This window comes from Helianthus annuus, chromosome 14 (genome assembly GCF_002127325.2).
Source record: "Helianthus annuus cultivar XRQ/B chromosome 14, HanXRQr2.0-SUNRISE, whole genome shotgun sequence".
NCBI lineage: Eukaryota > Viridiplantae > Streptophyta > Magnoliopsida > Asterales > Asteraceae > Helianthus > Helianthus annuus.
The window spans coordinates 130,156,071-130,182,271 of record NC_035446.2 but is presented as its reverse complement, the minus strand read 5'-3'; the positions used below and the strand labels follow the sequence as shown (position 1 = coordinate 130,182,271).

Sequence of the window (26,201 nt, the reverse complement as noted above, 5' to 3'; positions counted from 1 at the left end):
TTTCTTTTTCTCCTTCTCCTTCTCAACAGCCGTGTCAACGGGTTCCTCAGCGGTTTTCTTCTGCTTCTCAGACTCTACCCCAGCAGTCTTGAAGGGTTTGATAGTAACCTTGGGCCTCTTCTGCGCCGGCTCCTTAGGATCTGTAATAACAACACCCTTCTTTTCAGGGGTCTTCTTTTTGGCATCTGCAAAAACGATGTGTTAAATAGAGACAACAACGAAGAAAGCAAGGTAGAAAGAGACTAACCAGGAGAAAATCTATACAGAGAGCGCAAGTTGCTCTGCTTCCCGATCAAGGGAACCCCTCCAACCTTCGAGGGAATAGACACACCAGCTGTGGTCTCAGTCCTGCTTCTTTTCCGGCTTATCAACTTGGCAGTAGGCTCCTCCGTTTCTTCTTCCTCCTCTTCTTCATCATGCGCGAGAGAAAACAGAGTGGCTCCAGCATCTGGGTTGCGAGAACCCGCGCTCCCGGAACTCCGTGAACCAGCAGCTCCTGTCCTCTTCTCGCCTACGCATGACAAACCTTCAAGTGAGTCACTGATAATCACATAATCTTCCAAGTTACTCTGGCGAAAGCGTAGGGTACCTTTATCAACAGCACCAGGCGCAGTGCGGCTGCTCCCACCTTTCTTGCTGGTCACATCAGCATCGATGGTAATAACCTTCTTCTTTTTGGTCTTCTTCTTCTTCTCTTCCGGGTCAATACCCAAGTCGCGCAGCACACCTGCAAAGATGGTAGACCAGGAACTTAACTCTCCATTGGAAGATCCGACAGACTCCTCGCTGGAAAGATAGACAATCTCTTTCCCAGTAGAGGTCAAAGCGCGCAGAGGTCGAGGGTTAGGTATATGCGCAACTTCGGTTGCAGTAGGTCGATCGGCGAAAGCATCAGCAACTGGATACAGAAATACCTAAGTCCATATTCACATATTATAATGTATACTAAGCAATGTTTTTATAACTGGACCGGACGTCTTACTGGTTCATTGGTTGAACCGGTCAGACAAGTCGAACCGGATTTAAGAACCGCCACACGTCATAAATAATTTATGTATATATAATCAGTTTTTTTAACGGAAAATTTCCTTTAATCTTAGTCGTCTGTGGAACTTGAATCCAAGACCCCCCTCCCCTCATATATAACAAGCTCGATACGAGACTCGACTTCTTGACACTTGATATTAATAAAATATCTTTGGTGAAACACCTTGATTACAACAAGTTGTGCCTTTACATGTAACATTTGCGTAGCGGCGCTGCATTCCAAGTGCGTGGAATGTCGTGCCATCTATTTTTACAGTTTGTATGCGTCTTTGCCAAGGATCTGTTGTATTACATAGGGTCCTTCCCATTTCAGTGCTAGCTTGCCCATGCGCTCTGCATTGGAGGCTTCGTTGTCGCGAAATACGCAATCGCCGACATTGAAGGAGCATAACTTCACGCGCGCATTAAAGTACTTTTCGAGCTTGGACTTGTATTTGGGCAAAATGATAATCCTGACTCTGAATCATTCCAAGATCAAGAAGTGTTGCAATTTGCATGAGGTATCCACTACTTAGAGCATTCACATTCATGCCATCAAATTATGTGTGTGGAGTTTTATAATATAAAGAGTATAAAAAGTGGTTGTGAGTGGAGGAGAGATAAAATGTTACTGTTCATCTATATATCTGGGGGGACACTGTTCACCCCTATAATTTTTTAATATATTTTGAAAGTTGTTGTGACTTGTGAGTGAATGAGAGAGAAAAGATAATGATAAAGGTGTAAAAATATTATTTAATTAAAAAGAAGAGAGAAAATATAGTGTTTTTTAGTGTAATTTAGTGTGAAAATATGATAGAATGCATGTGAACGCTCTTAAATTAGTTTGATGTTTACATTTTAGAGTATCACATATAAAGAAGAATTTTCAAAGTCTGGTATTTCTTATGTTTTCATAAAACTTAGTGAATGAAATACTAAATAAAGTGTAGCAAATAGAGGAATTATAGTTTATTAATATGGTTTTGTAGCAATTAAATTACATCCTAAAGACTATGTAAGGATAAATATGGAAATTAAACGATTTTAGGAGAGTCAAAAATATTCCAATCACTTGTTACATCACCATCTTTTTCTTACTATCATTTAAGTATTATGTTTCATTTATTCTTACTTATGTTATAAGCATACGCTAACTAAAATGATAAAATTTGTTAAAAATAAGATCTACATTTTATAAAAAATGTATTTAAAATATTAAGTCTCATTTTATAAAATATATTAGAGAGATAATGAAAATTATGACTTATGACACATGTAGATAAAGTCACATGATTTAACTATGTTTATTTTAGCGTTGATAGATAAAGTCACATGATTTAAGTGTGTCTATGTTAGCGTTAACGTATTTAATACATATAAATATATAGATTGTTTTAGATTCATTAATTTCAACCCTTCAACGTAAACCCTGTACCCGTTACTGTTGACCTCCTAAGTATTCATTGAATTTTGATTAGAGAAAAATGCTCGGATAGTCCCTGTGGTTTCGCCTTTTTTCACCTTTAGTCCCTAACTTTCTAAAATTACCTGAATAGTCCCCAACTTTTCATTTTTTGTTCCCGGATAGTCCCTGGGTCTAACTTCAGTTTGTTTTCTCTGTTAAGAGGGTGTGAAATGACAAAAATACCCTTTCCTTAAAAAGACCAAACCACAGGGACTATCCGGGCATCTTCTTCATTTTTATTTGTAAAACCCCACCACCACACTTCATCTTCAACCTCCACCCACCATCACCCTCCTCCACCCTCCACCATCACCGCCACAGTCACTCTCCGCCGTCTGTTTATATTTTATACTAATACATAACTTGTTAACCAACAATTCTAACCCTACTCTAGTAACAAAACAAATAATAAAACTCAATATTATTTCTTCAATATCCAGCCCATTTATCTATTTCCTTCGTCTTCTTTATTTCAACGAAATCAACATTTTTGTTAGGATGAAATCCTTCATAGGCATCATGAATAGTTTGTAAATTAGCCACACAGGCAATGAATCGATTGAATCACAATAATATCAACATCACCATGGAATCAGTAACAGTCTCAGTATACAAGTAGATGCAGATAATAATATAATCAAAACAAAAACATAATATAAGTAGTAATTAGACTGAAATAGAAAAACCCTAGATTAAGTAAAACTTACGGAATCATCTTCAACCTTCATTCTACACCCACGATGCCCATTCACATTCACATTCATCTCCACCGTCTGTTTCATCATATAATCCGTATCGAACGAGTCGAGGCGTGCGAGGAATCTGATCGGAGAACGGAGGCTCCGGCGTCGTGGAGAAACGAGTCGAGGCGTGCGAGGACGTCGAAGGAGAGGTTACGTGGGCCGGATCTTAGGTCCGTCATTGATGGCGGTGGTTTTAGGGCGAAATGAGAGCAGAGGATTCAGAGTTGAGAGTAGCTGATTATGGTGATCATGATGTAGATGTAGTGAAGTGCAGTTGTTAGGGTGAAATTAGGGTTTGGGGGTGTGATCTGTAATGGAAAATCGGGTTTGGTGGAGAGTGACTGTGGCGGTGATGGTGGAGGGTGGAGGGTGGAGGAGGGTGATGGTGGGTGGAGGTTGAAGATGAAGTGTGGTGGTGGGGTTTTACAAATAAAAATGAAGAAGATACCCGGATAGTCCCTGTGGTTTGGCCTTTTTAAGGAAAGGGTATTTTTGTAATTTCACACCCACTTAACAGAGAAAACAAACTGAAGTTAGACCCAGGGACTATCCGGGAACAAAAAATGAAAAGTTGAGGACTATTCATGTAATTTTAGAAACTTGGGGACTATAGGTGAAAAAGGCGAAACCACAGGGACTATCCGGGCATTTTTCTCTTTTGATTATTATGAATCATAAAATACACAATTGTGTTTTCATAGAAACATTAATGAGCTTGTACCTTGTGCATTTTATGTTGTTACGGACTAATAACAACAGTGCAAAACGTGAAAAAGACGGAAACCTTGAAAAACAAATCTCAAAAGTCTTTAAAAAAATGTTTAAGATGACACATCTCTAAACTTATAACTTTTCAATTTACTTATAACTTTTCAATTTGTCTATGTTATTACTTCTTCCATTTGGATTCTCTTTTTTTTTCTATTTTTTTTTTTTTTTTGTAATATGAATAATTTGGTAGGAGGTTAAAATGGAGTCGACTCATACTCACCATCTTTACAACATTGCCTCCTTATATTATGACAAAGAAGATATTTTGTTGTTGAACAAGGATAATTTGTAAGTTACATAAAGAGGACGGATAGGTATGAGTTGTTCAAATATTGAAATAAATGCTTGCATGACGTTTCTTCTATTTTCTTCGTATGTTTTTATGTAAACAAATAGTAAACCAAGATGATACGTTATGTGTTTATATAGTAAACGATGACTACCAAGTGTAGTCAAATTCTAAGTATTAAGTAAGTAATCAAACTACATGATGTAAATGGTGTGGAAAATTTTTCGATCAATGTATTTTCTTTTATCATATTTTATCAAATAATGTTAAAAGTTTTGCAAAATCAGTATTGATGATAAACCCTCAAAGACTCTTTCTTTTGCTCCGGTTTGACACAAACACAACTATTTAATTTAGTTTTATTTATCTTTTAATGTATTGGATGAGGTTCTGGTGAAAATGATTTTTTCGTGAGAAGTGTGATAAGGCATAGAAATTGACATGTAGGCATTATTTTTTCGACTTAGGTATGATGTTTTCGTCAAGAAATACACCAAACATAACAATTTAACACACAATGCAACATATTATGGGCGTGAAATTTAAAATACAACTAAAACACACTACTTAACGTTCTTGGCATGGTGTTTTAAGTTTTAAGCCTAGAATTCATTGCATTGTGTTTTAAATTGTTATGTTTTGTGTTTTTATTGCTAAATAATCCAAAACATTATGCTCAGGTTCAAAACATGATGTCTACGTGTTAATTCTTATGTCTTCTCATACTTCTCACGAAAAATATCATTTTTATAGGATCCAAAAACTTAATATATATTAATACTTTAAAAATTGGATAATTACAACAAACAAAATACAAATTTATTTAAAATAATTACGTTTAGACATAAATCTCATGTTTATCTTATAACTTTTGTCAGATTATGAGATAATATATATACCGTTAAAAATCTCTAAAAATTTAAGGGTTAGCCTGAATATTCCTAGGTTCCATACTTAACTTATCTAAACCAGTGTAGACTAAATCCAAACAAATAAATTTTATATATGTTTTTTTTTTTCACATTAGTTGTATCAAGGACAAGGTGTAGAAAAAGTGATTCTTCTCATATGGTTGTGGGTCTTAGTCCTACTAGTGTGAGGGTCACTCTTAACTAAACCTAGCAAACCTAAACAAACCCACCAATAAGACAGTGTCATTTCATTTTTAACAAATGAAATCTGATTAACCCAAATTATAATAGTTAGTAAGAAAACGAACCACATGCACCCAAAATTCATTTTCCCCAAATAGTCACAGTCATCACTTCGGCTTCAACATCGGTCTCACCAACAAGAATTTTCAACCCGAATCCCATCCTGAGCCATTGCGACGAAGTTTCTATCCATCACGATAAACAGTAATTTTTTTTTTGAATGGTAACGTGTCATACATTTTTTGGGTGCGAGACACCCCACACCCCCTCATTGGAGAGGCCCGTCGCCTCACTCCGGCCAGACGTGAGTGTCTTAACCGTGCCCCAGCTGGCATCAGAGTGTGGCCGGTGTCCAAGGAAAAACCCCATACCTCACCCCAACCAGGGGCGGATGTATTATGGAACAAGGGGTAGCCTCCGCTACCGCTTGGTCGGAAAATTTTTGACGTTTTTAGTGTAAATTTTGGAAAAATTTGACGTTTTTTCGATTTTGTTACCGCTTATTTATAAAACGTTACCGCTTGGTCGGAATCCTAGATCCGCCACTTACCCCAACTATGAGACTTGACGAGTTGAGAGCCGCCTCGAGAGGGGATCGAACTCGGGTATCAACCACAGTGGCGGATCTTGCCCGTTGAACGTGCCAGGGCCGAAAGACACGGGCACTAAAAAAAGTCCGGGCAAGCCCGGGCCAAACATAGTATATATAAAAAATTTCGATCGAAATGCGGAAAATTAGCACTACGACCGAAAAACTTGCCCGGACCGTGGTCCTGCCACTACCCTTCTAAGAACGTCCCCTGATCAACCAGTTGGACTGGAATCATTTGCGATAAACATTAATTAGTTAGTTGTTATAATTTTTTTTAAAAAAAAACATAAAAAATAGAAATAGTTTGTTGACTTGATATGAAAGGCAGTGGAGGGTGGTTATGGCACTCGGCTGGTCGGCATCATCAAGCCACCTCAAAATCCGGGTAAGTGCTGCGCACAGCACAATTCATCATTACCTCAACAAACTCATTATCAACTCCCTACACTTCTTCTACTACTTCCCCCTCCCCTTCATTCCTCCTCAATATTCCAGATCTGACTCTCTCTTTTCAAGGTACACATCTCACTTTCCTCTTTAACTTTCTTAAATTTCATCATTATAGCTCACCGATCCCCTCAAATGTTACGGTTGTTCGATGCTCTACAAGTTTAGGTTGAATATGGATGCTATTCATGACCAAATTGTGATCAATTGGAGTTTTAATTGTTAGTGTTGTAAGGATTTAAGATCTAGGGCGTGTGTTAGTGGGAATGTTTGATTGATTTGTTGTGAATTTGATGATTATAGTGAAATGCACGTGACATAGGTCTGAAGTTCTGAACCCTAGTTTTTTAAATTGGGTAGACGTTGACTTTTATGGACTGAGGGATAAGGGGGACCTGCTCATGGTTAAGTTTAGGGTTTCTATGTTGTTTGCTTATTGTTTAATGTTTAGAAACTGCATTGTAAGCATGACTTGCGCTGTGTTCCCGAGTTTAATACACGGAAGAAAAGAAGGGGAAGGGGAAGGGGAAAGGAAAGGCATGATTTAATTTTGTGTTCTAGAGTTCGAAGGTAAGGAAAAGAAGTGAAAGATTTACGGTGGAAATTTAGGAGGAAAAGTGCTTTCTCTCCAAATCCGTCTATTTTGGAAGTGAACTTAGGAGGGAAGATTACTATAAATCTTCCTTTCTCGTCTTTCCATTTCCTTCCGTTATAAACTCAAGAAGAACATAAATCTTTTCTTGTTTCCTTCCACTTGGATATGTGACCATATTTTCCTCATTAAGAAAAGAAACCAATGCATAAATAGTCAATTCTATGATATTATGAATAGAAGTTTTGTTATTGGGAGGTGTATTATTGCAAATACACTTGATTGATGTTGGTAATATTGCGATGGTGACATTTGACATTCATTTTTTCAACGGTTTACTAAAAGTGAGCTATCATATATTAGATAAATCGAAATTGGATTACACCAAAGCCATGCAAATGCCAAAATCTAGACTAAACGTATCAGCACAAGAAGCTTTATCGACTTCCCCTAGAGCAAGGGAGGTTGAAGGTCCTTCAAGATGGAGTGAATACTTGAGTCAAGAAATGGGAACTCCAATGCCTTCTAGAACCTCCCGGAACAACGGGTCAGAAGTATCATTTCAGCTTCCTGGAGTATCACACAAGGGACTGAACATGCAATGGGTATATCAGCTTACACAAGTCGCACAAGGACTCATGGCTAAAATCTACAGATTGAACCAAATCTTGGATTATCCGGATGCAGTAGGTCATGTATATTCTGAAGCGTTTTGGAAAGCGGGTGTGTTCCCGAATTGTCCAAAGATATGTATATTGCTTTCGAAGAAGTTTCCAGAACATCATAGTAAATTGCAGCTTGAACGTGTAAGTATATAATTATGTATAAAGATTTGTTTGATGTTTGTTTTTACTGCTAGAAAAACTGAACCCGATAATAACTTTTCTTAGGTTGATAAAGTTGCTTTGGATGCCTTAAATGATCAGGCTGAAGTTCACTTACAAAGCTTAGAACCATGGATTCAGGTTTGGAGTTTACATTTTATAATCATCCGTGTTTGCAAGTTACGATGTTTTTCTTCATTTTGGTCATATCAGTCATGGATATAAATGATCGTTTGTAAGTACTTAGTAATCTTGCCACGTACTCCAACACAACTTTAAGGCTTTTTCCGAAAATGTTTGGTATTATGTTATGGTTTTGTACTTGCTTTTCTTATTTTGTAATGTAAACTTCTATGATTTTGTACTCGCTTCTTTGTTTGCTTTAGGTTGTTAATGTACTGTGGGTATGAATTTATTAAAACTAATTCTACATCCTTTGCTAAAATATCAAATTTTGTAGCTACTTCTTGATATGATGGCATTTCGAGAACAAGCTCTGCGACTCATATTGGATCTCAGCAGCACTGTCATTACCCTTTTGGTGAGTTACAAAATATTTCTGCTAGAATTATTTAAAGTATACACATTTTGTGGCAATCACAAAATAAAGAAACATAATTTTAATATCAACCATGGAAACCAAAAAACGAAAAAGACTAACTCAAATATATTATTTGCTCATCAACCTATAACCATTAATATTTTGTAAAATTGGTTTCTGAATACAATATCTAATTATATTTTTTACTCTATTTGCAGCCCCATCAGAACTCTCTTATCTTACACGCGTTTATGGATCTCTTTTGTTCATTTGTCCGTGTTAATCTCTTTGCTGAGAAGGCAAGTCTATAGGCCATGTATGATTGGTGTTTGACTGTTTTCTTATCGTTTACGTATTTTATTTTCCGTTGGACATCTTCTAGGTATAAAAAAATTACAGAACACATGCTTGTTTTTATTGACTGAAAATTCTGTTATACTGTTTGAATGTTCGATTACAGTTGCCAAGAAAAATGTTGCTCCAGATGTATAACCTCTTCCATGCCATGTTGAGAAATGACCGAGACTGTGATTTTTATTACAGGTATCGTTACGGCAAAAATGCTTTCTTATTGTTTAGAATCATTTAACTATCATCGTCTGATCAATAACTTCACATTCATGATGTGTACTTCCTATGCATTTAATAGGTTGGTTCAGTTTATAGATGCATATGATCCACCTTTGAAGGGGTTGCATGAAGACCTGAATTTTGTTAGTCCTCGCATTGGTGAGGTAATTAGTCTTTCTAGATGCTGATTTAATCTTACTTTGAAATAATTCCCTTTGAACTAATTTGCAATGTGTTAAACACATTTATTACAGGTCTTGGAGGCTGTGGGTCCCATTATATTTCTGTCTACAGATACACGAAAGCTTAGAAATGAGGGTTTTCTTAGTCCTTTTCATCCTCGTTATCCTGACATCCTCACAAACTCTGCACATCCGATGGTATGCATTTTTCGCATAACATTAAGATAAATAACAAACAATTATGAGATCATAATTATCAGTGTAATATCATCACATATGGATTTCCTTACAAAAAGATACAGTTATTCACTCACTCTGACACACATGTATCTTGTGTGTATTGCTTATCTTGTTTTCGTTCTGTTGGCAGAGGGCTCAAGATTTAGCAAATGTAACTTCTTATAGGGAATGGGCACTATTTGGCTATCTTGTCTGTCCTGACGAGCTTCTTAGAGTAACCAGCATTGATATTGCTATGGTACAATTTCTACACTTAAAAAAATTTGTTCTTTTTTGGAGTAAACTGCCATTTTCATCCCTGAGGTTTGACCAGTTTTCCGACTTTTGTCCAAAGGTTTGTTTTTTCGCATATGGATCCAAAAGGTTTGAAATCTTGCCATTTTCATCCGGCTCGTTAACTCCATTCATTTTTCTCCGTTAAGTCAGGGGTATTTCCGTCTTTTTGTTAACTTAAAGGGCAATTTGGTCTTTTACACTTTATGTACAAGCATTTAGCATAATGTACAAGTATGCAAAAGACCTAAAAGCGATTTAAGTTAACAAAAAAGACGAAAATATCCCCGACTTAACAGAGAAAATGAATGGAGTTAACAAGCCGGATGAAAATGGCAAGATTTCAAACCTTTGGGATCCATATGCGAAAAAACAAACCTTCGGACGAAAGTCGCAAAACTGGTCGAACCTCAGGGACGAAAATGGCATTTTACTCTTTTATTTGTGTAGAAGTCTTGCATAAAGTTTTGTTCACAACCTTCTTGTCATAGTGTTATCAACTATGTGTAGTTGAAGTATCCATAGTTGTATATTTCCTGGCTATACTTCACAACCTTCTTGCTGACATCGTTTGCTTGTGATATTTACAGGTTGTACTAAAGGAAAATTTAGTTCTTACTTTGTATAGGGATGAGGTAAGCACTAGATTATAGCTGATTTTGACCTTTTTTTGTTGTTTTTAAGTATATTAACGATTGTATTATTCTTGAAATACAGTATATATCGTTGCATGAGGACTATCTGTTATATGTATTGCCACGAATATTGGAATCAAAGAAAATGGCAAAATCTGGGCGTACGAAGCAAAAGGAAGCAGATTTGGAATATAGTGTCGCAAAGCAAGTTGAGAAAATGATAAGGTATTAAAGAAGTATTGCATGTGAATGATAATAGCTTGCGCTTTGTATATGATAAGATGTAACTAATAATTATTGTTTGTATGGTTATTTATTTCCTGCAGTGAAGTGCACGAGCAAGCAGTTATATCCTGTGATGCAATTCATCATGAGAGGAGAATATTATTAAAGCAAGAGATTGGAAGGATGGTTCTCTTCTTTACTGACCAACCTAGTTTATTGGCTCCTAATATTCAGGTATGTTCTACTCCCTAAATTCTACATGCTACAATATATATAGAGGCCAGTTAACGTACAAAATGGCTTAATGTACATTGCGTACGCGATTGTTTTCCAACGTGCGAATTTATGTTTCAAACATGCGATTTGTGATTTTTGACACCCATGCGATTTCACCATATACGTAACATGCGATTTCATCCCCATGCAATTTCATCCCCCATATACACAACATGCGATTCCCAGATTTTATGAATGCGCTTTTTTAATAATGTGCGATTTCCAATCGCGTACGTAATGTACGTTAAGGTCAATTGTACGATACACTTTTTCTATATATAGGGTAGGGATCTTAAGAGAAACACATGCTAATTAATAACCGTGAGAACGATTCTGAACCATACATTTTCTCTAAGCCATCAAAAAACAAAAAAGCAATTTCTTTTAACTTCTAATCACCCGTTTTTAAGAGTTTTTTTTGGATATATACATAGGGTTGAGTTCATTTCAGAACTCTAAATAATTACAGAACTTTCAGAACTCCTAATAAACAATCATTTTATCTATAAGTTTTTCTATTTAGGATCTTTTTATCATCTATTATATGTATATCTTTGATTACATACATGTTAAAAGTAGTTTTCATATGTTTAATTGCCAAAATTATATATATATGTGTCATAACTAATTACATATATGTAAAAAAACTAGTTTACATATATGTAATTATAAAATTACATATAAAAAATGATAAAATTACTCTTAACATGTATGTAATCGTAAAAATACACATAATAAATGACAAAATTATCATAAACATAAAAATATATAAATAAAAAGATTGTTTATTAGGAGTTCTGCGAGTTCTGTAAAAATTTATGGTTCTGAAATGATCCTAGCCCTATATAGGGTTACATATGTGTATATTGTCATTTTTTTAATTATACACACGTATATACATATATGTATAGTTAAAGATTGACAATATACAAATATGTATATATTCGAAAAAAAAAACTGAAAGTTTAAGTAAGCTGTGACTTTTCCAAAAAAAATGTGTTTTTTTTTTTTTTTTGTGTTTTTGCTTAGGAAAAATGTGTGGTCTATAATTGTTCTCAAGGTTCTCAATTAGCCTAGTGATTCTCACATGATCCTAACCCTATATATATTCCGAGAGTTGTATAAATTTTATGAACTGTTGCAAATTGCTTGTTTTCACAGATGGTATTTTCTGCATTGGCATTGGCACAAAGTGAAGTGTTATGGTACTTTCAACATGTTGGAATTAGTTCATCAAAATCAAAGACTAATCGTATAGTAGCAGTAGAAATAGTAAGTTTAAATAGCATAGTTAAAATAGTATGACATCATACTTTATGCTATATGCTTTTTCTTTATTTTTGTGACCGCCGCTTTCATCTGGCAACTTCTTGATGCAGAATGCAAGTGATCCTACTATAGGGTTCTTGCTAGATGGAATGGACCGCCTTTGCTGTCTTGTACGCAAATATATCGCAGGTTAGAATGCAAATATATAGCTGTCAATCTGTTCTTTTTTAGCCTTTTTTTCTTGTGAGATTACATTTTATTTTACAATATTGACGATGATTTTGCAGCGGTTAGAGGATATGCTTTATCTTATCTATCATCATCAGCGGGTCGGATTCGGTTTTTGCTCAACACGCCTGGCATGGTGGCACTTGACCTCGACTCCACTCTGAAAGGACTTTTTCAAAAAATCGTTGAACATCTTGAGAATATTCCAAAACCACAGGGTGAAAATATCTCTGCTATTACATGTGATCTATCGGTGAGTGATTCATTTTAATCATGAATGATATTTTTTTATTGGTAATGGTTATTACTTATTTTACTTGCAACAAGCAGGAATTACGTAAAGACTGGTTATCAATTCTGATGATTGTTACATCCGCCCGTTCGTCTATTAACATTAGACATTTGGAGAAAGCGACAGTGTCTACTGGAAAAGAAGGATTGTTATCCGAAGGGAATGCTCTATACAATTGGTCCAGGTGCTCTATAGTTTGAATTTGAATTTATTTAATATAACTATGTCGAATCTTATATTATGCCGTTTCGATGGGTCGAGCCAGATGTGTTGATGAACTTGAATCTCAGCTTTCAAAACACGGGAGTCTGAAAAAGCTATACTTCTACCATCAACATCTTACAACTGTATGTTTTCGCTTTCTGCTTGAATTATAACTGTAATAATAATAATAATAGTAATAATTATATTAAAAAGAGTAAAATGTCATTTTCGTCCATGAGGTTTGGCTACTTTTGTGACTTTCGTCCAAAGGTTTGTTTTTCCGCATCTGGATCCAAAAGGTTTGAAACCTTACATGTTACATCCATTTTTTAACGTTAAGTCGGGTATTTTTGTCTTTTTAGACTTTTTTGTGATGATTAAAGGATTTGGGTGTGGAGAAAGTCAACAGAGGTGGATCTTTATTTCTTATAGTGTTTTTTATTTTAATAAAAAATGTCTAAAAAGACGGAAATGCCCCTCATTTAACGGAGAAAAATGGATGGAGTTAACGAGCCGGATGATGGCAAGATTTCAAACCTTTTGTATCCAGGTGCGGAAAAACAAACCTTTGGACGAAAGTCACAAAAGTGGTCAACCTCAGGGACAAAAATGGCATTTTACTCTATTAAAAACTAACAAGACATGTTATCATATATAATATTCTACTTATGCTACTCTAAATTTACGATTTATTCAATCATACAGGTTTTCAGGAATACGATGTTTGGACCCGAAGGGCGCCCCCAACATTGCTGTGCATGGCTCGGTGTGGCTAGCAGCTTTCCGGAATGTGCCTCTACGATTATTCCCGAAGAGGTATGTCCAGATCAGTTCAAGTTGTTTTGACTTTTGACCCGTTACCCGATCCACTCGGATGTAATGAATGTTAAGTGGTTGAATGCAGCTAACTAGAATCGGTCGAGATGCTGTTTTATACGTCGAGTCCCTAATCGAGTCCATTATGGGAGGGTTGGAAGGTTTAATCAACATCCTTGATTCAGAAGGAGGTTTTGGTTCTTTGGAGATGCAGGTTAATTACTTTATTACCCATTACAAGTTAGTGGAAACAGTATTAATTATTGAATATTTCTGCGTAAGTTCGTAACACTGACTATGAACAACTTAATTATCAGCTTCTGCCAGAGCAGGCGGCGATTCTCATGAACATGACATCTAGACTTTCGATTCCTTCTGCAAAATCTCCGAGGGGCGTATCCGGTATGCATTTGCCAGGCTATGAAAGTTATCCTGAAAATAATAACTCCATTAAGATGTAAGCCACCTCTCCTTCTGTTATATGTTTTCTATAGTCGTACACGCATTCATGTATACAATTCGTGTCTGTTTGCAGGTTGGAAGCTGCCATGCAAAGGCTAACAAATCTTTGCTCGGTTTTGAATGATATGGAGCCTATATGTGTTTTAAATCACGTATTCGTCTTGAGAGAGGTAAAATAATTTTTACCCGATTCGACCCATTATATATAATTATATATAACATTATATTATATTATATTATATTATATTATATTATATTATATTATATATTATATATTCTCCACAACTACAAAAAGAAGTGGCTCACGTCAGCATGTAATAGTGAAGGCTTTCAATTGGGCAAAAAGGGCGGCAGGTTTAACAGTGCCAGGCATCTGCCTGGCACTCCCCTATTGGCCCATTAAAATTACGAATTTGCCATCAGTTCAAATTTATGTTTTTGCCCCCGCTTAAAAATAAATTTACGCTTTTGCTCCCAGCTAAATATTTCAATTTTACCCCCGGTTAAAAAATTACGATTTTGCCCCATTTCAATTTACAGTTTTGCCATTAGTTTTTTTCCCCTTAAAAAACGATTTTTCCATCAGTTCAAAATTATGTTTTTACCCCCACTTAAAAAAAATTTACACTTTTGCTCCTGGCTAAAAATTCCAATTTTGCCCTCAGTTCAAAATTATGATTTTGCCCCGTATAAATTTATAGTTTTGCCATTAGTTTTTTTTCTCACAGCCAAGTTACGATTTTACCCTCAACTTAACTTTACATTTTCCCCATCGTTTTTGTTTGTTTTCCTGGTGACATTACAATTTTGCCCACAGTGTAAAATTACAGTCGTGCCGGCAACTTTCTGGCACTCCCCCGTTGGTCCATTTAGTTTACAATTTATCCCCGAATTAAATTTATGATTTGGCCCTCAGTTAAAAATTACGTTTTTTCCATCGTTTTAGCTTTTTTTACCAAAACTATAAAGGTTTTTTGTTTTAATTGGTTTACTACCGTCTTATCATCGTTTTTGTTTTTTTCCCTAAGAAAATTATAGTAGTCTTTTTTTAATTGGTTGAGAATTATTCAGCCCTCGCCCCACAACGCGGGCAGGACATCTACTAGTATATAACAATTATCAACTTGTGTGAATAGTACTTTGACCTTTTTTTTAGTTTCATTTATTTACTATATAACAATTGCCAAAGACATCAACAGTGAAATCAATTTTTTTTTTTATTTTCATTTCCAACCCTATACTATATATAGAGGCTGGTTATTGTACAAATTGCCTTAACGTACGATGCGTACGAGATGCAGTATCAACGTGCGATTTTGGTTTTGAACACGCGATTTTGGTTTTTGGAAAACAACATGCGACTTCTTTACAACATGCGAAATTTGTATTTTTTTAAACATGTGATTTGGTTTTTATCAACATGCGAGATTTCCCTTTCTGGGTTTATAACGTGCAAACTTGCCATAGCGTACGCTCGTACATTAAGGCAAATTGTATGATACACTTTCACACTATATACAATATGTACTTTTATCCTTTAACTTTTTACTAATTTTACTATATAACATTTATCAACCGAATCAGTAGTGAAATTAATTCTTTTTTCAATTTTTTGTTTTCAACCCTATATATTATATATAATATATACGCATTTAACTCTTAAATAATATATACATCGGTACTGGTGTTAGTATCAACGGAACCGGTATGGGTATTCATTTTTATAGTCTTTGATCGATGTAAAACACGACTTTATTTTTTGGTTTATATCAAACAACTTTTTGTTAATAAAAGTGTTGTAAACGAGTTTATTTTGTTGTGTCGTACAATTTGTGTTCAGAGTAATGTCTTTCTTTGTGTCGTAGACTATACCGATTGCCATTACCGAGACAAAGCGGCCTGATACCGACAGAACAACGTTGGGACTGGTATCAGTGTTATTGGAAGCGGTTTCGGTATTCAATTTTTGATCGATGTAAAACACATGTGACATCTATTTGGGCGTATCACAACTTTATTTTTCTTGGTTTTCGTTTTCAGTTGCTATAGCGAATGCCGATAAAATAACTAATTGAATCGATACCGATCGAATTCCCGCCGCGTAGCGCGGGAAATCCCACTAGTTCATTACAATTCTCAATATTCTCCTGCAACTAATATTTCCGCTTTGTTTATTTCAATGCAGTACATGAGAGAATGCATTCTCGGGAACTTCAGGAGAAGGCTGCACGCTGTATTAAAATCAGATACTGATCTTCAACGTCCCACCGTTCTCGAATCGCTAATCCGTAGACACGTAAGCATAATCCACCTGGCAGAGCAACACATCAGCATGGACCTCACACAGGGTATGCGTGAAGTCCTATTGACCGAGTCCTTCTGTGGGCCCGTTTCATCTTTACACACATTTGATAAACCCGCTGACCAACACACCGGGTCTGCCATTGACGCTGTATGCAACTGGTACGTTGAGAACATCGTGAAAGACGTTTCGGGAGCCGGGATCCTCTTTGCACCACTTCATAAATGCTTTAAAAGTACGAGGCCCGTTGGCGGTTATTTCGCAGAGGCGGTAACCGACCTTAAGGAACTACAAGCTTTTGTCCGTACGTTTGGCGGCTATGGAGTTGATCGACTTGACAGGATGATGAAAGAACATACCGCCGCCCTTTTGAACTGCATCGACACGTCACTGAGGGCAAATCGGGAAGCGTTAGAGGCGGTTTTGGGCAGCATTCACTCAGGTGACCGTATAGAACGAGAAGCGAATGTACGACAGATAATCGATGTGGAAACGGTTATTGGGTTCTGTATTCAAGCGGGTCAAGCTATTGCTTTTGACTCTCTTTTAGCAGAAGCTGGCGGAGCCGTTCTTGCTGAAGGTGCACCATTGATACACTCGTTATTAACTGCCGTGTCAACACATTTACCCGTTGAAATACCGGAGAAAAAAGAAATTCGGAGGATGAGACGGGTGGCTAACGGTGTTGGGGTGGTGGCCGATCATGATTCTCAATGGGTTAGAGAAATATTGGAAGACGTTGGCGGCGCAAGTGATAATTCATGGGGTTTGTTACCGTACTTATTTGCGACGTTTATGACTTCTAACATATGGAATACTACGGCCTTTAATGTCGATACGGGTGGGTTCAACACTAATATTCACTGTTTGGCAAGGTAAGGTGCTTATATATATATATATATATTTATATTTATTTTTATATTTATATATCTTGATGACCTATAGATTGAAAGTTGAGTTAAAGTTCTTAATTATATTTTGATTGACAGGTGTATTTCTGCTGTGATTGCTGGAAGTGAGCTAGTTAGAGTTGAAAGAGAATATCGACAGCGACGGTTGTATTCAAACGGCCATGCTGGCGATACTGCGGAGCCTGAAATGCCGGATTACGCGTCTGTTGAGTCAAACATAAAGTCAACTATACACCTTTTTGTCAAAATATCTGCAGGGATTGCACTGGATTCTTGGAATGAAATCGACAGGTAATTATTAATGTTCCTTAACACAAATATCGATCAGCATAATTTGGCTACAAAATGAAACTAGATCTGGCATAATGGGCGTATATCGTGTCAGTGTCAAAATGGTAATTCCTTTGTGTGGATTATAACGGGCTGGTTCGAGATCTAAAAACATAGGCCTGTAAACAAACCAAATGTTCATGAACTGTTCGTGAACTTGTTCGGCGGGAAGTTCGTTAACGAACATGAACAAAATTATTTATTCATTTTATTCAAATGAACGAACGTGAACACACGTGTTGTTCGTTCATTTATGTTCGTTTATGTTCATTTATGTTTGTTTATGTTCATTTATATTTTTATAAATACATACCGAGTTATTTTTATACAAATATAAGCATAAAAGAGGCTTGTTAACTACTGATATACAAATAACTAATTGATAATTGGGTATTCCAGTAATAAAAATAAGCTTTCCAATAGAAGTTATCGTAATTAATCAATAATTTATATAAAAAAAGCTACTTTATGTCCGTTTATGTTTGATCATTTATGTTCACTTGTGTTGTTTTATGTTTGTTAAATTATGTTCGTTTAAGTTTGTTTGATTATGTTCGTTTACGTTTGTGAAATGCTCGTTTAGGTTTTAAACGAACGAACATAAACGGACACGAACATGCCCATTTTCTTAATGAACGAACACGAACAAAAACATTTGTTCGATTATATGTTCATGTCCGTGTTCAGTTAAGGTTAAATAAACAAACACGAACATGCCCTCATTCGTGTTCGTTCGGTTCATTTACAGGCCAATAAAACACCTTTTGTCCATGTTTTATAACCATCAAATACAATTACATAAATTATATTGTTTTCAAGAATAATCTATTTTTTTATAAAATAATTTAGGAGGTTTTACACTTTAAATATACAGCTAAAGTCTAGTATATTCATCTATGCAGGTCTCATATGGTGGCAAAGTTGATATTTCTGGACCAGTTATGTGAAATCTCTCCATACCTACCACGAACTACACTTGAAATGCACGTTCCTTATGCGATTCTCCGGTCCATATACAGTCAATACTATGGAAATTCCCCTTCTAACCCTCTGGCACTTCTAAGTATATCACCACGCAGTTCGCCAGCTGTGTCGGTGGGTCATGCTTCACCTGCCATTAGGCATCCTTATGGCGACTCAACGCCACAATCGAGCCATGATTCAGGTTACTTCAAGCCTGGATCAGCACACGGTCAAGATCAGCCCTATGACGGGCATGCGCGTCAAGATCACAAACATAGAAATGGGAGACGGTCTGGTCCGTTGGATTATAGTTCCAGCCAAAAAGTGAAGTCAGTCGAGGGCTCGACATCTGGCAGCCGAGGTCCCAGTCCGTTGCCAAGATTCGCTGTTTCAAGATCGGGTCCCATATCTTACAAATAGAGCCGTTGTTGTAATACAAATTCAATGTATGTGCTATCCTCATACCAGTGTCTACTTTGAATGAACAAGTTGGTGAATTTTAGTTTTATTCAATTAATGATGCCTTTATTTTGTTACTTGCCAACTGTTGCTTTTATTCTAGATGGTTAATGTGCCGTATAAAATATATGATTATTCAAAAAGTTATTTGAACTTATCAATTCCCCTTTAATCTAAACAAAAGATTAAATAAAAGAACAAAATATGTTATTAAATAATCTTACTTTAACATCATCAATAACTTAAACTATAAATAAACATCAACATCCAAAGGAATTCAATATCTTCATCCTACCCCAAAGTCAAAAAGTAGTAACTTATTATGTAATCAAGTATTTGGGACCTAGTCACATCTGGTCTAATAGTGTAAGAAATCCAATATTTAAAACAACACAATAGATTAGTAGATTAGGCACCTTATAATAAATTAGCATGGCCCTACACTACACAACCCAAATGCAGATTCATTCAAGCCCATAGCCGAATTGTTTTTTTTTTTTTTTTTTTTTTTTTTGAAAGGTATGAATTATTCGCGAATTTCGGGAGGTCTAGCATACGTTGTCTTAACCGGGTCTGCGCTTGAAGAAACACAGAACTAATTAAGGGAACTAATCAGTTTGGTTTATATTTCTACCATAATGGTTAATCTTCTTATGAATATTTGAGCTCCGACTTGAGGTTCAATCCTGCAAAACAGAAAACCGTTACACGTTAAGAGGGGAATGTGGGGGTTTCCCTCTTAACCGGGCTCCGGCGTGAGAATAAGCGACTGCTTTGGGAGGATAATTAAGTGTTAAGAGTGAGAGTAGAGGGAATAGAATATTTAACCTGTGGACTGAAGTCCCTATTTATAGCCGGAGAGGTGTAAGAGGATATGGGCTGATGGGCCTTGGGCTGGAAATGGACAATCATAACGGATATGCTCTTTGTCTCACTAGCGTCGACCGTTTAGTGGCTTCTAGAAGCTCTTTGGTGCTGGCGCACCTTGATTTGAGCCACGTGTCGTTGCTGTCGGCCCTGCTGCTCTTCTGCCATCAGCAGACAAGTGGAGATCGTGGGGCAGATGTCTCCGTCCCCTGATTGGTGCCACGTAGGCGTCCTTGAGTACTTCTCGTCAGACGATCGTGGCGCACGATTGACCAGAGCCTGCTGGACGCTCATTGGCTCTTTTCACTACCACTTGTACCTTGTGTACCACTGGAGGCAGCCTTGCGCTGCCTTCCTATGAGGCTCTTGCTGAGCATCTAACTAACATAAGTTTATTTAAATAAGGAGTATGGTCTCACGCGCAACCTCAACGGAGGTTTGCGCGGCTTTTTGGGACCATACCCCTTCAGCGCTAGAGAGCCCCCTCGCACAATAGATCCCCAATTTAAACTCATCAATGAGAAACCCATATCACCCAGACTCGAACTTGAGACCTGAAGGGGAAAACTCACTCAGGCCCACCATAGGTGGAACTTAAATACCCGTGGCCACCACTAGAGCACTAGTGATGGTTCCATAGCCGAATTATTGGCACTCGTAATGAAGGTCCCATCACATTCCTCACACTTAAATTATAAGAAAAATATAATATTTTAATCACTTTCACTTCTACGCTAGAGTCCCTACCCCCATATTCTCATCCCCCAAATTTTGTGGAAAACCAAAGGTAGAACCTCATATTTGGGGGGTTACATTCTTCCCCTATCTCATTATTTTAGTATTGTGAGTGGCAATTATATGATTATGAATATATATAGGGAATTAGATGTGAAGGGTTTCTAAAAAATAACAAACTTTACGGATAAATGTGTATTTCAGTTAAATTATATGGATGGAGATGATGATTCCATTGTGAATGCTCATGCCTCAATTGAGCAACTGTGTGCCAGTAGTGGCGTCACCCAGTCGTGGAAATTTCATCAGGTCAACAACAGCTAGTCGTGAGTATAGGTGCACAAAAAAACCCGGAACCGGTTTGGCAAGAACCGATTATAAACCAACCCGAACCACATGGTTGAAAACTGGTTCGAACCCAGCCAAACCCGAACCGAATTGGTCAAAACCCGCTTTCAAACTGGTCAAACACGTTCCTTTGACTTTCTTTGCATCGCTTTTAACAAAAGCCGGTTATGGCTTCTGTTGACCTAAACCGGAAACTGTCCCAACTCGAAATAGTTTGGGCAAAAAACCCAGTTTGTGCAACCCTAGTTCCATTCTTTAATTTCTATCTTTTTTGTTGTCTTATTAGTTCATATTAGGCTGAGTTGGTTTATATTTTGAGCTATGTAAACTGTATTTGTTGTTCACTAGTTTTGGTTGTATTTATTTATTTATTTATTTATTTATTTTTATCAAAGTTGATTCATTAGTATATAGTTCCTTTGTGCATAGTATTGACTATTTTTCTTTAGCAATGAATACAAATTCCATAGTGTTTATTATTGATTTTTTATATTATTTTTTCTACAACGACTCAATAGTTGCTTGTTAGGGGCAATAGAAAATTTTTTTAAATGAAAAACATCATTTTAAAACGACCGCGTAAATTAGCTGATTTAGCCAATCTTCATCACGACACATAAGAATTTTAGATTATCACCTTAAATCAAAGAGAGTATATAAGATTGATAGAAAATATATATATGCACGTGCGAGTGCGAGTGTTGCAATGAAAAAGAACACATTCATAACCTAGTTTTATCATATTTAATGAAGTTCACACCTTAAATAAGCGTTACGTTCTTTTTTCCTGTTATGATTCAATGTAATTATTTTAACCCGTTTTGACCCGCTCATTCGACCACGACACAATCAAAGAAACTGACAAAGATCAAACTGATTTGACAATAGAATAATCATTTTCCTAATCAACCAACCAATAATAGTAAGAAGAATTAGGTAGAAAACAAGCATAACATTCCACAAACACCATAATAGCAAAAGTCAAAAGAGCCATTGATGGATGACTTTATTATCCACCCATGAAGTTATGTTTTGACACCATCTAGCCAGCCAGCCAGCTATTTAGCATCATCATCATCTTCCTAAAGTCTATCCATATCTGGGTCCCAAACCTATGGTATGGACCCAAACAAGCTCACATGTTGATGTTCTCCATCTTGCTACCTAATAATCTTTCACTCAATTGGTCCCAACCCAACCACCCTCCCACATGCCTTCTTCACCTTTTTACTTTGACAAAACACCATAAACAAACAAACAAAAGCTAGCCACCAATAATTCATATAATAATCCACCACAATGTATTTTGTCACAAGAAACATGAAAAACATCAAAGTTTTGTAATAGTAACAAGCATAATGAGTTCAAATAACTAACTTGATACTACTATAACTATGGATTATAAAAAGACTTTTTCACCTGTTAAAGGGAGATGATTTTGATGATGATGCTGGTGGTTGTTTTAGAGGTACCACATGGACATATCCGGGGTCGGGTTTGACTCGCCGGAAAAGTCAACGCCTCCTAGATTGAACGGAGACTGCGAAACGAATCTGAAATCCAAATTATTGTGTGCGTCGAAAGGAGGGGTGTATGGTGCTTTGTTGTCGAACTGGAAACCTGTTGACAAGAAGGTTGACTGGCTGGAACTGATGTTTGACTCGACTACGCCTTGATTAAAAAAGTCATCGTCGAGTTGCATGGGGAATTTTTGCTTCTGGAGGTCGGTGATAACGTCGAGATTTGCAGCATTGAGGTTTCGGTTGGTGTTTTGGTGATTAGCGATAACATCAAGATTCGCGGTGTTGAGATTTCGGTTGGTGTTTTGATGATTCGTATCGTAAAACGACATAAGATCGGTAATCGCCCGTTGACCATCTCCCGGAAGTCCAAACTGTGACGCACCAAATGCAGCATCCTGGTTCATGGGTTGACCCGTGGTCATCTTGGGTTGACCAAATGACGGCATTGTGAACACGGGTGGTTGTGGTTCTTTCATTTGGAAACTTAGGGTGGAACTACGAGGCGGATTATGATTCGGATTAGGAGAAGGGCGATACGGACAATTCATCTGGTGATTGTTTCTTGAAAGTCGATCAGCAAAACCTACACGAATGTCGCTATAAGGGCATTGGGAAAACTCACAAGTGTACACCTTCGGTGGCTGCTGGTCATCAGATAACTGCTTCCTTTTCTGAACGAAATTATCCGAGCTCGGGATTTCAACGAGCTCACCCTTCACTTGGGCCAGTTGCGGGCCCATGAGCCCGAGATTAAAGAGATTAGTGACATCAACAGGCTGCGGCTTACATTCTTCTACTTCAACTGTCTGATCATCGTCTACACCCTCCACGTCATAATCACCGGCGTCAGTTACAAGATACGACCCGGACCCACCTGTTGATATAGGCGGACAGATATCAGGATACAGTTTCCGCGATATAGCTTCTTCTTGGTTAATTATAGCGAGCCACGTGGCGCTTTCTTTAGCCGTCATTTTGTCTTGCAAGCATTTAGATTGCCTAACAAGCTTGCGAATCTTCGCGATATCCGGCGACATATGCTTAATGACGGCCGTTAAAACACCGACTTTCCACGCCTTTTTCAGATCATGAGGCTTCTTATACGGTGGGGTCCCTTGTTCTTTCGGTAACCCGAGTTGCGACCACCATTCCTCGTTTCCGGTGGGCCACCACGGTGGTGCGACACCCTTTTCCAACGGGAACCGCCTCTGTGGCGGGTCACAGTGCTGCATTAAAGCCGACAGAAGAGAACCGAGAGTGGTGTCTTGAAGCTCTTGCAACGTGTGCGGGGTGGAAACCGGGGAAAGATTATCCTCATCTTTCCCCGGAATCGAGTGTTCCGATTGGTATTTTGATATTGCAGCCGGCCCGTTTCTATCAAACCGGACCTTTTCCTTCCACCAGGCACGGAGATTATCAGACGCCCCGCTAACTGGCTTCCCATTTTCCGGAATGATTCCGTAAACAAACCCTTGAGCCTTGCAAACTTCCATCATTTTAAGCATGTACTTCAAGATCCCGTCTTGGGCCCGCGACATCTTCTTGCGTCTCGCTTGTTCTTGAGACTGACGTTGTTTGGTGTTATCGACGTCTTTACCTTTGCTTTGATCTTTGAGCCGCCTTAAAAGCATCCGGTCTCGCCACATCCTCCTTTCGAGCTCATCAACGTCCATTTCTTCATCACTGTAATCTTCCTCCACGGGTGCGTCTTGTTCGGTTTCAGGAGCACGTTCTCCCTCGCAGTTGGGAGCCGAAAGGAAATCAAGATTTCCGTAAAATCCCATTTCTTCGAAGATCCCCATTGATCACAATCAACCCAAATCAAGAAAGTATGCAATTAATACCACCTTAATTACTCACAAGATCATCAACCGTCAAGCGAATATACCTTCTATCCTGAAAAAAAAAAAAAACACAAAATCAACTTAGAAATCACATCATTCATGATTTATCTAATAGAACAAGATTAGTTCTGATAAGAGTAATAATCAAAATCATATCTAATCTTCTTATGCTCGAAATTTTCAGCTTTAAGGCCCGAAAACGATGAAACGAACACCATGAGACTAAACTATAGATTTATGAACAGCAGACAACTGAACTAAACATAAAGAACATTAAAGTATCAAACTTTATCTTAAAACTGGTCTTTTAAAGATTTATTTGTTCGTATTTGTTTCGATTATGATCAAAAGATTCCTTTATTGTAAAACTTCACAGAGAACTTAAGCAACTTGAAACAAAAAGAACACACATAAACACACACACACACACACACACACACACACACACACACACAAACAAACACAAAAAGAGTAAAAAGAGCAGTCAGATCAACTAGTTGGAATATATAACCCCAATCAAAAGTAGTTTTATGATCTACAACAGAGCAGATATATATATACATATATAAGATTACACTTTATATTCACAGATCTCATCAAAAAGTAGAAACATAAACAATCCATATTCCATAACAGCATAACAACTTGCAAATTTAAAAATCTTTCATAAAGGGTTTAATCAACAATCAAACAAACAAAAAAAAGACTACCCCCAATTCAAATTCAACATCAAACAAACCCTAATCGGATTCTGTACAGATCGACTAACAGTAACAATACCCAGATCAATTTCACAAAATTATCAAAACCCATGAAAAGGGTTTTGAGTTTAATCCAAAAGCTGAATTGGGTATTCATTAAAAATCAATAAAGATTGAATCTTTGAACGAATGAACTCACCTGACTGTTGTTTTTCAAGACTTTTGTTGATCTTCTTGTGGCATCTGAAAAATGAAAGAGAGGTCGTCTTCGGCTGCTTTTGTGGTGGCTGGAGGAGAGAGAGAGAGAGGGGGGAAAACGAGAATGAATATGACAAAGGGGTTGATGCAATTAATGTGTATCGTATTACTGCAATAAGGTTAGTACACGTATCATCAGTCTTCTTTCTACTTTAAACTTTAAGGAAAGAAATATATAAATATTTCAAGCTTTATGCTAACTTTCTACCCAAAGAAAAATGTTTTACCATAAAAGAAAATGAATTCTCCCCATTAGGGTGAAGGGGGTGCTCACCTAATAGGTGAGTTCCCTCTCTTACGCCCAACCAATACTCGTGTGCCACGTCAACTCCCCTCTTAAACTCCCCTAACACCCTAAATTGATGGCGGCACTCCCCTCTTAACTCCCCTTATTTTTTTATTCAAAAAAAAAAAAAAAGAAAAGAAAAGGTTTGATTGGTTGGAAATTAGATTGGCCCCACCTTCCTTCTCCCTCTCTCCTCTCCTCTCTTCGGTGAACCTCCACCCATTTCACTCCCCTCACCCACTCACCTAAGGGATGGCGGCGGTGTTCCCCTTAGGTGAATGGGGTCACCGATTTCACTCCACTCTTACGCCCCGTTCACCCTTAAAAGAAAAGAAATATGATAAATATCAATGTCACATGATTTATACACTTCAAAGAGTCCTTACACTAGTTAAGAAGAACATGTTATGGTAGCGGTCACGTCGTATCATAATTCTATAATAGACCTACTTAAAATATTTGACTGAAAATGATATATTAATATTGATTTCTTTATGCTAATTCATCTGTTTGCTTAATCTGGATCGAAATTCGTTTGTTATGTTAGTAAAATTC

General features: G+C 37.1%; 2 protein-coding genes across 3 annotated transcripts; one reads left to right on the top strand and one right to left on the bottom strand.

Moving 5' to 3' along the window:
• Nucleotides 1–6,365: 6,365 nt before the first annotated feature.
• On the top strand, nt 6,366–19,161 carry LOC110903793 (protein NAP1). 2 transcript variants are annotated; one of them, XM_022149581.2, is made up of 24 exons: nt 6,366–6,559; nt 7,446–7,888; nt 7,973–8,047; nt 8,367–8,447; nt 8,666–8,746; nt 8,908–8,990; nt 9,097–9,181; nt 9,272–9,397; nt 9,570–9,677; nt 10,303–10,347; nt 10,430–10,572; nt 10,674–10,806; nt 12,010–12,120; nt 12,228–12,306; nt 12,405–12,598; nt 12,676–12,821; nt 12,903–12,984; nt 13,547–13,657; nt 13,746–13,871; nt 13,975–14,114; nt 14,193–14,289; nt 16,305–17,296; nt 17,411–17,623; nt 18,565–19,161. In XM_022149581.2, exons 2-24 carry the CDS (start codon nt 7,475–7,477, stop codon nt 19,043–19,045), a joined length of 4,146 nt encoding a protein of 1,381 aa, XP_022005273.1. In that variant the 5' UTR covers nt 6,366–6,559; nt 7,446–7,474; the 3' UTR covers nt 19,046–19,161. The 2 variants fall into 2 exon arrangements, with proteins under 2 accessions (XP_022005273.1, XP_022005274.1); XM_022149582.2 differs by lacking the exons at nt 6,366–6,559; nt 7,446–7,888; nt 7,973–8,047; nt 8,367–8,447 and having other exon boundaries at nt 8,681–8,763.
• Nucleotides 19,162–22,286: 3,125 nt separating this feature from the next.
• On the bottom strand, nt 22,287–25,517 carry LOC110903794 (ETHYLENE INSENSITIVE 3-like 1 protein). The gene is made up of 2 exons (XM_022149583.2): nt 25,302–25,517; nt 22,287–24,453 (listed from the first exon to the last, which is right to left on the bottom strand). Exon 2 carries the CDS (start codon nt 24,357–24,359, stop codon nt 22,497–22,499), a length of 1,863 nt encoding a protein of 620 aa, XP_022005275.1. The 5' UTR covers nt 24,360–24,453; nt 25,302–25,517; the 3' UTR covers nt 22,287–22,496.
• Nucleotides 25,518–26,201: the final 684 nt, after the last annotated feature.